Source organism: Uranotaenia lowii, chromosome 3 (assembly GCF_029784155.1).
Source record: "Uranotaenia lowii strain MFRU-FL chromosome 3, ASM2978415v1, whole genome shotgun sequence".
Taxonomy (NCBI): domain Eukaryota; kingdom Metazoa; phylum Arthropoda; class Insecta; order Diptera; family Culicidae; genus Uranotaenia; species Uranotaenia lowii.
Window position 1 is genome coordinate 97,603,730 of NC_073693.1, and position 14,139 is coordinate 97,617,868.

The window sequence follows — 14,139 nt, forward strand, 5'->3', positions numbered from 1 at the left end:
GGCGAGTTGGGAGGACAGCCTGAAGAAATCGATTAAAATTGAGAGGGCAGCTTGGAATTTTAAAGGCGAGTTGAGAGGACAGCCTCAAATGATTGTTAGAAATTTCGAGCGAGTTGAGAGGATAGCTAGAAATTAAAAAAGCGAGTTGAGAGGTCAGCCTGAACGTATTGATAAAAAAAAATCCATTATGTTGTGAGGAAAGCTTGAAATTGAAAAGTATGTTGAAAATATCGAAAGTAATTAGGGCTTTTTACTAAAATATAACTAGAAAATCTCATGTGATTTTATTGAATAAATTATTGATAGAGCAGAATTAGAGTTCAGCTTGAAATAAGAGTATACAATACTTAGCGAGTCGAGATAGCGGATCGAATAAATACGTTAAGCATTCTTGAATTAAAATAACAGCAAGGTAACGGCTTAAAGCTTAAGATATGAATAAGATTGGCAATGTAATTGAAATGAAAAAAGTAAGAACATATTTGTTGAACAGCTTGAAATTGAAAGACGAGGTTAGAAAGTTTCTTGGGAAAAAAGGAGTTAAGCTAACTGTTTGGTTGAATACAGTAGAGGGTAATTGAATTGATCGATAAACACATCTTGAGAACGAATCAATTGACGTTAGTAATTGCACCTTGCATCGAAAGTAAGATTTCCGATGATTATCATGCAAAGTGAGCAAGAAATTTCCTGAAGCTATCGTATTGCAACCTAAATATCATTAAAGTATGGAAAAAAATGATTATATATGTTTTTTCGTCGATTTTTTTACCTCTCATAAAAATTTTTAAATGTGAATCAGTTAAATGTTTGAGAGGGTTCTCTGAAGAAATTGCGAAGGTGTTGTGATAATATAACCTATAGTGCATAACCACTCTAAATGCAGTTCAACATTCAAATACTTTGCTTACATAAACTCCGTCAATTCCTTGAGTTTGCAGATTAAAATTAAATTTGGTAAAAAACCATGATAAATATATGAGATAGTTTTTTTAAATATTTTCTATCATATTTTTTTTTGGGATAGGAGGGGGATGTGTGAATGGATAAAACCGACACTTCGTCATCCGACACGAGCGTGCACGCCAGTCGGCCGTCAGTCAGTGACAACGAGCGCGCGAGTGAACCCTGTGAGGCAGCGCGGTAGTTCCTTCGGCTAGGTGCTATCTAGAGACCCGCGGATGGTACTTCCAAACGTCGGACCAGTCTGCACAACGTGGATGACATGATGACAAGCATCGAAACCGAGGAGGAGGCGGTGAAGCTAGCTGATGAGGTAAGATGGATCCATGCGCAAGGAGGTTTCGAGATCCGAAACTGGCTTTCAAACTCCAGTTATGTCGTTAAAAGTCTGCATGAGGAGCCAATCGTGGAGAAGAACCTGAGTGTCGGTCCGGAGATGTCAACAGAAAAGGTCCTCGGGATGTGGTGGGACACTACAACTGACACCTTCGCATTCAAGTTGTCACCGAAACACGACGCGGAGCTGCTATCTGGTGCCAGGATACCTACGAAACGGGAAGTCCTTAGAACCCTGATGACAATGTACGACCCTATGGGGCTCATCGGTAACTTCCTGATCTACCTCAAGATTCTGCTTCAGGAGATTTGGCGCTCCGTATCTGATGTGGGACGACGAGATCAACGCACGACTAAGCGAAAAGTGGCTGACGTGGATCGAAACTCTGTCGAATGTCCGACAGGTCAGGATTCCTCGTTGCTACCGTACTACGACATCCGCTGAATCCAGTAACAGCATCGAACTCCACATCTTCTGTGATGCCAGCGAGAATGGAATGGCTGCCGTAGGATATTTCAGATTCGAGGAAGAAGGGAAGGTGGAGTGTGCTCTGATCGGATCGAAAACTCGTGTGGCGCCGTTGAAATTTCTCTCGATTCCTCGCCTCGAGCTGCAAGCCGCAGTAGTTGGAGCACGTCTCGCCGGCAGCATTGTGAGTTCGCATAGAATCCGGATCACACGACGCATTTTCTGGACCGATTCCCGCGATGTAGTGTGCTGGCTACGGTCTGATCATCGGCGCTATAGCCAATTTGTGGCCTTCAGGATCAGCGAACTGCTCGATACGACGGAAGTGGGAGAGTGGAGATGGCTGCCGACTAAGCAGAACGTAGCGGACGAAGGAACTAAGTGGCAAAGGTTGCCGGACTTTCAGCCGGAAAGTCGTCGGTTTCGAGGACCAGACTTCCTACAAGAACCCGAAAATTCGTGGCCTGGCGATGCTGGAGATCAAGAAACGACTATGGAAGAGATCCGTGCCAGCGTTCTACACCACCAAGGAACCAAACCACTGATCATTTCATTCGAACGTTTTTCGAAATGGAAACGACTTTTGCGGTCCGTCGGATACCTACATCGTTACTTCATCAAAACACCGTCAAGAAAACCACCCTAGTAAGAGGCGCTCTGACGCAGGAGGAGTTGAAGCTGGCTGAGAACACGATCTACCGATGTGTTCAGCAGCAGGCTTTCCCGGACAAAGTTCGATTGATTCGCAGCCGAGTAAAAGAAGATTCACCTTGGGAACGTACTCTACCGAAATCCAGTGCGCTATACAACCTGAATCCAGTCATCGATGAGCACGGTGTTCTACGAATGCGGGGACGTATCGGTACCTGTGAATGGGCAGATGAGGCTACAAAAGATCCCGTTATACTCCCGAGGCATCATCATGTTACCAACCTGTTGATTGCTGATTAGCATGCTACGTATCATCATCAGAACCACCAAACAGCGCTCAACGAAATCCGCCTCAAGTACAACATTCCTCGTCTCCGCTCCGAGTTTGACCGAGTCCGAAGAAACTGCCAACGGTGCAAAATCCGACAAGCGAACCCGAAACCTCCCGCGATGGGGAACCTTCCACCCGCCCGTTTGGCAGCGTATCAGCGCCCATTCTCGTACACCGGAATCGACTACTTTGGCCCAATGTCTTTGTTAGTTGGCAGACGTACCGAAAAGCGATGTGGAGTCCTGCTCACCTGTATGACTACCAGAGGTGTGCACATCGAGATCGCGCGTTCGCTGAACACAGACTCGTGCATCTTGGCGCTGCGTAATTTCATCGCGAGGAGAGGCTTGCCCTTGGAGATCCTGAGTGACCGGGGTACCAACTTCATCGGAGCCTCTAGGGAGCTGTGCGAGGCATTGAAGCAGATCGACGAAGAGCGTCTGAAGGTGGAGTTTGTCAGCCCGACCACCAAGTGGACGTTCAACCCTCCGGCCGCTCCACATTTTGGTGGCTGCTGGGAGCCTGATACGGTCGGTGAAGAAAACCATGAACGATTTCGACCCCCGCGTTTACCCTCGGACGAGATCCTTCGTTCCATGCTGATGGAGATCGAGATGATCCTGAATTCTCGACCGCTAACCGACATACCGATCGAACCACCCCTCACACCCAATCACTTTTGTTAGGGTCATCTAATGGTAGTAAGCCCCCGATCATTTTCGACGACAGACCGATTGTGCTGAAGCGTTCCTGGAAGATGGCACAACAGTACGCAGACACGTTCTGGAAGAGGTGGGTGAACGAGTATCTGAGCCCAGTCTGTCGTTCGCTGGCGCAACACAACTTGAATAAGAATCAAAAACCCCCCGAGTTTTTGTTTTGAACTTATTTACGTAGGGGAGAGTAGGATATTGTGGGCAGAAGTGCCACGGTTTTCGAGAGTCCGTCCTGATTTTTCAAAAACGCTTGAATTGTCCTGATTTGTTCCTTCTGCTCGCTTTAGTTGCATAGTTTTAGGCGTCTTCAGTACCTGTATTTCGCCTTCATGTATGCAACTTGAGCAGAACTGCATGTTATTTCCACCAATCTAGTGGCGTCCTGAAAAATCCTGATTTTTTCATCGCAGTGTCCTGATTTTTGCTAAAACCACCTGGCACCCCTGATCGTGGGCCACTTTTTTGCTCCATATCATTTTAACTAAGAACTAGCTAATCTGGTGTTCTTGCTACCCCTTCCTAGGAAAAAATTAAGTTCGTTAAAATTATTTTAGTTAAAAATATACTTATTTTTAATCGAATTTTAACATTATTCAAAAGCGAACTATTTTTCATGACATCTGAGCTTCTAGATTGTCTTGAGTCTAAACGTGACTTGAAGGCTTGAAGGTTGTCGAAACGCTTACGTTCATTAATTTTAACAAAAAATCCATCGAATATGTTATCATAGTTTTGTTAATTTTGTATGAGAACCCGCCCATTTTTGGAATTGAAGGAGTTTGAAAGTATTATAGAAACCATTCCCGGTCTTAAAAACGGCTACACTCAAAATTTCATGATGTCATTCATGTTCAGAAGTTTTCGAAAAGTGTTCGAATTATGTCATATTTTTATGAATTTTGTATGGGGACCCTCCCTTCCTTAATTTGGACGTTTTTGAAAGTATTTTAGAAACCAACGATTACACACAAAATTTCATGATGATCAGTTCAATTGTTCAAACTGGGTCATATTTTAAATAATTTTGTTTGGCAGCCCTCCTCCCTCAATTTGGAGGAGTTTTAAAGAATTATAGAAACCATTTTTGGTCTTCGAAACGGCTAAACACCAGATTTCACGTTGATCGGTTCAGTAGTTTCCAGAACTTGTTCGAATTGTGCTATATTTTTGTTAACTTTGTATTGGAGCCCCAACTCTTTTAATTTTGAGGGGTTTGAAAGTATTATAGAAACTATTCCCGATCTTGAAAAAGGCTATACACAAAATTTCTTGTTGATAGGTATAGTAGTTTTCGATAATTGTTCGAATCGTGTCATATTTTATCGATTTTCTATGGGAGAATTTTAGAAACCATCTCCGACCCCAAAAACTCTTGCATACCAGCTTTCAAATAGATCGGTTCAGTAGTTTTCGAGTCTATAGGGAATAGACAGACAGACAGACAAACAAACATTTATTTTTTGGCTGGGCTTCGACCAGACCGAACTGAGCGCCATGAGAAAATTTAAAAAAAAACTACCAAAACTGCATCTCGTACAATCCCTATTCTAGATCGAAGAAGCGAGTATGTTTGACTGTAATGAAATCCTTGGATTAAAAACTATCGATTTTGGTTCATAAACATCAAGGATTTAGCCTCATGATGAAAATTTTTCCACATAAAGTTCGAATGCCTCGAAAAAATGCTGATGGCGTTCAGTTCGGTCTGGTCGAATCCCGACCTATATAAATTCTTCATTCATTAAAATGGAAAGCGTCAATCTATAGAATAGTTTTCAACAAAAATACTTCGAGGATTTTTCAAATTTTGTCAATTTAATGATAATTTTTTATGGAAACCCCCCTCCCTCCCACCTTTCCGAATTCGGAAGGGTTTGAAAGTGTAATGAAACCATTCCCGGTCTTGAAAACGGCTGCACACACAATTTTACGTTGATCAGTTTCACAGTTTCCGAAAATTGTTCGAATTGTTTAAAATCGTTGATAATTTATTATTGGAGCCCCCCTTTTTGGATTCGGAAGGATTTGGAATTATTATACAAACCATTCCCGGACTTGAAAAAGTCTACAAACCAAATTTCTTGTTGATTGGCTCAGTAGTTTCTGAAAATTGTTCGAACTATATCATATGTTTATGAATTTTGTATGGTAACCCTACCCCCTCCTTTAAGTTGGAGTGGGTTGGAAATGTTTTAGAAACCATATCCGACTCCAAAAACTCTTAGAAACCAGCGATTGAGCGATTTTTTGCTGTTTCCCAATTCTGGTTCAAAATGTGTCAAATGGGAGTGACTACGGGGCAAGCAAAGGTTATACGTACACAACTATATTTTTTTTACAAGCACAGCACAGATACAAAGATATATATTGTTGTTTACAACAGGGGCATTGAATATAACATTTTTACGTGAAAAATTTCATAAATACACCTACCGTGATTTTAATTCCCAAACCTATTCATGGTCACGGTTTTTCTGCAACTGTTGTTTAAAAGTTTTACAAAAGACAGTATTGTTTTGATAATTTTTTTTTTATAGTGATCGACTGCAAAAACGTTGATCCATAGTCACTCCCTCTACGGTGGTCAATTTTCATTTTACCAAAACTTTTTCGAAACTCTATATTTTTCAACAATACTTTTCACACTTGAATACACACTTACTATCTGGAAATATTTCGGCATTTTTAGTTTTTTATGTGAGTTGAACAACGAAAGGGGGGATCAATTCAAAAACATCATTTTTTGACCCATTGTCACCCCACACGACGGTATTGCTAATTTGTCGCATTTCTAAAGTGTTGTACAATTTATTTTTACTTAAATACAAGCAGCTTGGGTTTTTTTTCGAAAATATTCATGACCTAAAGATGCCCACGTGGACATGACCAAAACCTCGCTCTCCATGAACAATGGTGGACATTTCAAACCCCCCTCTCCCTCCTAAATTGTCCACTTGGTATATGAGCGGCACTTAGGGCTTTTTTGTTCAAAATTATGCAACGAAATCATTTTTTCTTTTTTCAGGGGCAATGCTTTACGTTTATGGTATGAGAAATTGTACATCAAGTACTATTTCACATCCGATGCTCACTGCGTCAACTACTTCGCTGGTTTATTCGCTGGAATCATGTACCACAGGTTGCAAAATAACTCTAAAGCATTCACGGAATCTAAGGTCAGATGAAATTTATCAATAACAGTCCTTCATACTAAAAGCTTATTTTTATTCCACAGTGGATAACACCTCTACGGTATTTGATTTTCCCGATCATGTTGGGAACTTTCTTTCCGGCGCCATTTTTCCAACAGCTTGACTTCCCGAAACCATCAATCGCAATGTCCATTTTGGCAGGGTTGCATCAATGTATTTTCGCCACCGGAACCTGCATCGGATTTTTGCTGTACGTTTTCGATGGATCCGATCGATTCCTGGGCTGGTTGCGCGATTCTCGACTGTTCCGAAATGCCTTCTTCCGCGTCTCAGGGCGTATCAGCTTCAGTTTCTATCTGATCCACATGACCGTCCTAGAGCTGGTGATTGTCAATCGACACGAGGCCGAAAGATTGTCCGGGGAGTGGTTTGTGAGTTAACTTCATTGGTTGATGATCTTTTTAAAAATTGGTAAACTTATTCCTATCGATGACAAATTGCACGAAGAATGGATGCAACCGATAAACTTCACCTTGACACAACGGAAATCAGTCACCCAGAAAGTCTTAATTTTTCTTTCAGATCTCGATCTTCACCTCGGTTTTGGCGATAACATATGCGGCCGCCTTTTTGGCTTTCGTTTTCGTTGAGAAACCTTGCGACGTGTTGTTCAAACAGCTCTTGACCCCTCAGAGGAGCGCCATCAACAAAGTCACGGTCCGAAGCGATGAGCCTGGCGAGGGTTCAACAAGTCAGTCGCTGTAGCTTGCTGATTTAAAACAGAATTGAAACATTTTAGCTTTGTTTATTTTTTTTTTTCAGGTCAAAATTTAAACCCAGTCGAATAATACTTGTACCTAATGAGTAAACTTGATAAAAGAAGCTAGCTGAGAATGAACAATGTGACATAGACATGGATAACTCTAATTTGAATCAAGAATATTTCTAGATGTGTGAGCAACCTAGTATAAGTCGAAGCCATTTTTACTTGATAATAAATAATTTTGATTAGTTTGTTTAATGTAGATATATAAATGCGTTATATTTGAATTTATTTTTTTCCGAAATTCCTTCCTTCTTAATTAGTAAGGTACACCGGGGTAAATGTGGACGGTTTTTCGTATAGTTCAACTTTTAAAATTCATTTAAAAATCAGCAGCTGATCAATTTTGATAAAATTACGTTCAATGTTATGCAGAACATGTTATTTAAAAACGCTGAAGAGATGAGCTTGAAAGAAGCAAAGCGGGAAAAGTTATCACGTAAATTGTTATGGACTGCTGGTGTCTTCACTTACCCCGCTTTATAGGGTAAGTGTGGACGGTAGATTTTCCCTATGATTTTTCAGGAAATTTTCAACAAATTTTCGTTTTCTTTGTTGAATACGTTACTTTATTGCTCGAACCGTCCAAAATTTAGTAAGGCATCTTTCAATGATTATTGTGTGTAATTTATGTTGCACCACACGAGATCCGATTTCATCGAAAATATGTTCTTATTCCAGAACAACCCAACTTTTCAAGGTCCGAATGTTAAATATAGCTGCATTGAATAAAGGACAGAAAATTTAAAAAATATGTAAATATCAAGCCTGTATAAAGCCGTCCCTACTAACCCACCCAGGTAGGGTTTGAGGACAAAATTTTAGTTTTTTGTAAATAAACTCCTTTTTCTTCATTTTTAATCGCCGATTCTTTTCCTAACTGGTTGTTCCGAATGTAAGAATTGTTTCAATGTAGGTTTTTTCGTCAAGAGCCAGCTAGTTTACGAGAAATTTGCAATTAAAGGGTGATACGGTCAAAATTTGGTCAAAGGAAAACGCGTGTAAACCGGTGAAATCGTTTATTTAAAAAATCAAATTAAATTTCTTTTTCAAGTTTAATTAGTATAAAATTCAGGAAAAATATTTAGTTAGGCTTCCGCTTTTCCAAATCCGAATTGCCGGGCCTTACGCTTAACCCCTGCCATCAGATTTTGTACAGCCTCCTTGTCCACCTTCTTCGCCGCAAAAAACCAGTTTGCCTTGAACTGCTGCTCGTCCTTAGCAGTTTTTTGGTATTCTTTAGGTTCCGCTTGACAATAGCCCAGTATTTCTCAATTGGGCGGAGCTCTGGCGTGTTGCGAGGGTTCTTGTCCTTGGGAAGCACCACCCGTAGGCCTTTTTACCGTAATGGCAAGATGCCAAATCCGGCCAAAACAGTACGGAACAACCGTGTTTCTTCAGGAAAGGCAGCAGACGTCTATTCAAACACTCTTTCACGTAAATTTCTTGGTTGACAGTCCCGAAAGCTATGAAAATGCTGCTTTTCAAGCCACAGGTACAGATGGCTTGCCAACCAGATATTTCTTTGCGAACTTTGACAGTTTCATGAGCTTGAAAATATCTGCTACCTTTCCCCTTCCTTTTGCCGTATAAAACTCCTGTCCCGGAAGCTTTGTCGGCTTTGAAATAGGTTTCGTCGTCCATTACCATGCAGTCAAACTTCGTCAGCATCGTCGTGTACAGCCTCCGGGATCGCGCTTTGGCCGTCGTATTTTGTTTATCATCGCGATTTGGAGTCACTACCTTCTTGTAAGTCGGTAGTCCGGCTCGTTTTTTGGCTCGATGCACGGTTGTAGACGATACACCCAGCTTATTTGCGGCATCTCGGAGAGAGAGATTAGGGTTTCGCTTGAAACTACCGGCAACTGTCTTTGTCGTCTCAGCGGCTTCCAGTTTTCGATTTCCCTCCGATCCAGACTTCCTGGCTGTCGAGGAACGTTCCCCAAACACTTTAATTACATTTGTAACGGTTGATTTGGCAACTTTTGGCGATTTTGCCAGCTTTGCGTGCGAGTAGCTCGGATTTTCGCGATGCGCGAGCAAAATTTTGATACGCTGCTCTTCTTTCTTGAACGGCATTTTGACAACTGAAGAGTGAATTCCAAAATCAAAATAGCAACAACATTCTGCACACATACACACACCTTCAAAATGAGGGGTGTTCAGGTTTTTTAAATGAAAAATTGAAAGAAATACGTCAAGTTGATATTGAGCAAATTTTGACCGTATCAACCTTTATGATCATTTAGAATCCGGGCAATTACAAACGTGTGTATTTTATAAACTATTTATTTGATCGAAAAACTTCCTATGGAGGACTTGAAGGTGTTAATATGATATTTATTGTAAAAATATTAAAAAAAAAAATTTATGGTTTATTTCAAGAAATTTTCTTACTTTATTATAAAATCTCTTTATTTATCTTTACACACTTTTTCCAATCATTTATTGATCTATTATTTCTACCACAGAAGCAAAGCCTTTGCAAAATCATGATATTTTACACAAATTTACCTGAAAACCCCTATTGGAACCTGGTTGGAACCTTTTCATAGGTAGGAATCTAGAAGAATTTGACCTCTTAAATTCGGTTTAACATAAATTTCTTTGTCCATCACAAACATCTGTCACATTGCGTGAAAACTGGTTGCACAGGTTGCGCTCCATGGAACTGCTCATTTTTAATTATTTGCTGGGTGTCTACTATGTAGACAGATAGCCAGCCGGAAACGGATTTACTGCATAGTTTAAGGGTCTGCATTCAGTTATCCTCAATAACCATAGACTTTTTACCATAGTTGTGATCAAGGGTTCCTCAACGATGCTTGGTTTGAACTTCGTGAGCATCCTAGAGTAGTTTCTTATACTTTTTAACCATTAGGGCCAAAAAAAAATTTCAGAATAAATCAACAGTTGAGTTTTAAAATCGACAATGAAGAATTTCCAAGGCAATTGTGCAAAATTATTTTTATCATTTCTTTTTGCATCATAAATATCTCAAACACACGTGAATTTAAAGATCTACAAAAATAAGCAAGATAGTCCTTTTTATACCCAACACAACGCTGCTAATTTTTTCATATCCAAGCTCTAATGACGTAGAAATAAAATGCCCGGATACTAAATGATCATAGCTTTAAACACACAATAAATGAAGCATTTCCCATGTTACAATCAAACAGTTTTAAAAGTCTTCATAAAACAATAATAAAACTAAAAAAAGCCAGTTGGCTTAATCTTTGTTACTTGAGTAGAAATGTAATGTTTACTTATGCCAATTTTTGTAAAGCTCTGTTTAGTAGTTTTTGAGAAAGCGTCCAATGAAAAAGTTATTCTTCTTTTATTTTTGGGCCATTTGCGCCATCTATAATGTTTACTATGAACCAATGTCTTTCAAAATCAAGGCTTTTTGTGGTTACGTTTTCAATTTCCTGAAGCTTGGCGTTCAAAATTACTCTAAAATTTTAATTTGGTCAAAGTTATGACAAATTTAGCCAAATTTCCCTCTTTGGAAAATATACAACACCTACCACAGTTTTCACTTATTGGAACTATTCCAGATCTAACCAAAACAGAATACCCAGATAACCAAAAATCGTAAAGTAGTGTTCATCGTAGATTGTATATGCATCCAGTTTAGATTGGAATCGTATAAACATCCTAACGGGCACGAGACATGGATATTGCTCGAGGAGGACCTGCGTACACTCGGAGTATTCGAGCGACGAGTGTTAAGAACCATCTTTGGCGGCGTACAGGAGAACGGAGTGTGGAGGCGAAGGATGAACCACGAGCTCGCGCGCCTCTACGGCGAACCCAGTATCCAGAAGGTGGTGAAGGCTGGCCGGATACGCTGGGCGGGACATGTTGCGAGAATGCCGGACGACTGTCCTGCAAAACAGGTGTTCGCTACGAATCCGGTAGGAACAAGACGAGCGGGGGCGCAACGAGCGAGGTGGTTAGACCAAGTGGAGCGTGATCTGGCGAACGTGGGGTGCCCGAGAAATTGGAGAACGGTTGCTATGAACCGAGAGAATTTTAGGAATTATGTTCGTCAAGTTATGTCGTGAGACGGAATACTATGTAAATAAAAATAAATAACGTATAAACATCATGTTGTAGCTAAACCAAGTTATATTTTATCGTTTATGGTTTGTATAGTTCATTATATACGATAACATTTTGTAAATCGTATAGAAAGATCAATAAAGTTGTTTTGAATCGCAGTAGCATTGTGTAAAGCTCAATATTTAATCCCACAGTACAATTAAGCAATCTTTCATGCTTGCGATCTATGATGACAGTACAGTAAATAGCTAGCTAAGATCGCACAGCGCTGAATATTATTATTGATTGTAAAAGAACGCCATTTATAAATTGATTTGGAATCCGAAATGATGCAGTCAGTGGTATTTTATATGATCAATTTTTAAACGGAACTCTCAACTGTACATGAACAAATTTTCTTGTTTATATCATCATGAAATGGCGCCGAGGAAGCATCGAAGGACAGGGATCGGAACGTTGTGAGTTCAAGACTGAGGAAAAAGAGACACATAAAGTTGTATATGGTTCAATTTTATTCGCAGTAAACATTGAATTCTGTTGTATTTATGTTCACGGCGATTCATAGTAAAATCGTAATAAGGGAAAAATATAATTGCTTTGGGATACATTCACAATAAACTGTATTAACTAAATGGTGAAGAAAGTTGTACAAACCTCAGGCTACCTGCAAAAGGAAATTGTAATCAAATTGTAAGACAGGCAATAGAAAGTTGTATGTTGTACAATCCTAAGATTTTGTGCTAAGCAAAGTTGCTATCAAATTCTTGAAAACGCAATACAAAGTTTGGTGAGCAAAATTTGGTCCGTATATTGCCTCCACTTTGGTACGTACAGGCTCGTATAGAAGATTCTATAGAACTTTTTCAGATTGTACAAAAGTGTGTATATCTCAGAAACAACTGAAATATACAGACCAAAATGTTACTGGGTATAAACCATTAGGGACCTATTGAAGTGGTATTAGGGAAATCGATCGCATTTGGTGGCAGTTTTCCTTGTACATATATTTAGCCAGTAATTGTGTCAATCGGTAGAAAACACTAACTGATTTGCAGCTTCCAAGATAGCCTGCCTTCTCAAGTACTAGACATAAAATTTAAAAAAAAAATCTACTTGCTTAGCTCCGGAAAATACAGGCGAGACTTGTGAATCGAAGAAGTTTTTGACTGAAAACTTGCCAGGTGTCCGCTAAAGAGCTCGTTTTGCTGTCTATTACGAAATTTTTCAAAATATCTTCCCACTAGCGGTCCATATGTTTTGCGTACGATTTAACCACCATATTTTGTTTGTTTTACTGGTGGACAGCTTTTCAACCTTGCAAGTACATGTAGATATGAAGTCAGGCATGTTTATTAGTCCAGTGGTCGGCAGCCTTGTGAGTCGGAAGAGCCAAAATTTTCAATTTATCAAAATTTCTTATACCATTATGTATGTACATGGATTCTCTTCTAGATTGTCCACTCTTCTAACATGATTTGATTTTATATCAATTTCAATGCGTTGGCAAATATCGAGTCAAGAAAATTAAAATCCATATCATGCCTCAATGATGTAAAAGTGAAAGATTTGATTATATCAAAATAAGCAATATTTAAAATTTCTTCGGCAAAGAAAAGCTTATAAAATAACAAAGGAAAGGGAAATAAATTTTCTTAAAATTATCAAGCATTTTATGACATTCCTCTCCAGAAGTATGAAAAGACATACACCGTCTTAGCCGATTTAGGCTTTACAGACTGAATAAATGATGGACAACTTAAGATTAACATTTAACACCCAGTACCGAGATGGGAATCAAACCCATGCCATGAGTGGACCAGCGATTACCGTCTTACCACGCCAATCACTCGACCACCGAGACGTACAAGGTGAGGTTAAATTCATCTAATATTTATGTAACCGGAAATTTTAGTCTACAAAAATTATGCTCCTGACAACTGGTACAATTTTAAAAATTCATGACATCAAGCGAACGTGTCTCCAGAATTTAATGCATCTGGAAAATTCAAAAATCTTATTTTATGTTACATGTGATTCTTCAGTATTGTGCGTCCAATAACGATCAATTCAAGTCCACACTGGGCTTTTCTAGATGCAGCGGCAAATTTAGTTTGTTTTACATACAATATTTTAGGAACATCGATAAGGATCTTCATTTTTCAAACAAACTGGGACGCCAATTTGAGTCCCCCTGATGTGAGTTCGAGCCGCTCATGGTTTTGTATGGCTTGTTGTTGGATTTTTTTTTTAATTTTTCATGATGAAATATGGTGATTTATTCAATTTCCAGCTATCGACTTGGACATCGCCTGAAATATTCACCTCAGCACCAGATTCTTTTATTTTCAGATATTCATGGAATTTACAGTTTCAGTTATTAGTATACTTAAAAATTGTGCAGATTCTCTTTCCTCGAATCTCACTGTTTACATTCATTTATTTTAACAATACAATTTTCTTGAATTATTATTAGTAGGACGTGGTCATGTTTTCTGTTCTTAGTTTTTGTACTTAAAATGAATCTATCATTTTCGATATTTTGTTTCAAATATTTTGCTTCGCAATTGTTTAATACTTCTAAAATTGTTTATTTTAGATCAGATGGAAATAAATATGGCTATGATACTGAT

The 14,139-nt window shown here is 39.2% G+C and overlaps 2 protein-coding genes across 2 annotated transcripts; both read left to right on the forward strand.

Moving 5' to 3' along the window:
* Positions 1 to 1,228: 1,228 nt before the first annotated feature.
* LOC129752452 (uncharacterized) lies at positions 1,229 to 2,719 on the forward strand. The gene is made up of 3 exons (XM_055748230.1): positions 1,229 to 1,545; positions 1,604 to 2,360; positions 2,402 to 2,719. Exons 1-3 carry the CDS (start codon positions 1,229 to 1,231, stop codon positions 2,717 to 2,719), a joined length of 1,392 nt encoding a protein of 463 aa, XP_055604205.1.
* A 3,986-nt stretch (positions 2,720 to 6,705) lies between these two features.
* Positions 6,706 to 7,529, forward strand: LOC129750721 (uncharacterized). The gene is made up of 3 exons (XM_055745729.1): positions 6,706 to 7,049; positions 7,201 to 7,369; positions 7,441 to 7,529. The coding sequence occupies exons 1-3, from the start codon at positions 6,738 to 6,740 to the stop codon at positions 7,464 to 7,466; spliced, it is 507 nt and encodes a 168-aa protein (XP_055601704.1). The 5' UTR covers positions 6,706 to 6,737; the 3' UTR covers positions 7,467 to 7,529.
* The last annotated feature ends 6,610 nt before the right edge of the window (positions 7,530 to 14,139 follow it).

Excerpts from the sequence above, each read along its gene's own strand:
- LOC129752452 (XM_055748230.1), top strand. The coding sequence starts at position 1,229 with ATGACAAGCATCGAAACCGAGGAGGAGGCGGTGAAGCTAGCTGATGAG. Across the intron at positions 1,546-1,603 it reads CTTAGAACCCTGATGACAAT|GAGATTTGGCGCTCCGTATC; the intron begins GTACGACCCTAT and ends ATTCTGCTTCAG. Across the intron at positions 2,361-2,401 it reads GGAAACGACTTTTGCGGTCC|AAAACCACCCTAGTAAGAGG; the intron begins GTCGGATACCTA and ends AACACCGTCAAG.
- LOC129750721 (XM_055745729.1), top strand. The coding sequence starts at position 6,738 with ATGTTGGGAACTTTCTTTCCGGCGCCATTTTTCCAACAGCTTGACTTC. Across the intron at positions 7,050-7,200 it reads GATTGTCCGGGGAGTGGTTT|ATCTCGATCTTCACCTCGGT; the intron begins GTGAGTTAACTT and ends TTTTTCTTTCAG. Across the intron at positions 7,370-7,440 it reads GCCTGGCGAGGGTTCAACAA|GTCAAAATTTAAACCCAGTC; the intron begins GTCAGTCGCTGT and ends TTTTTTTTTCAG.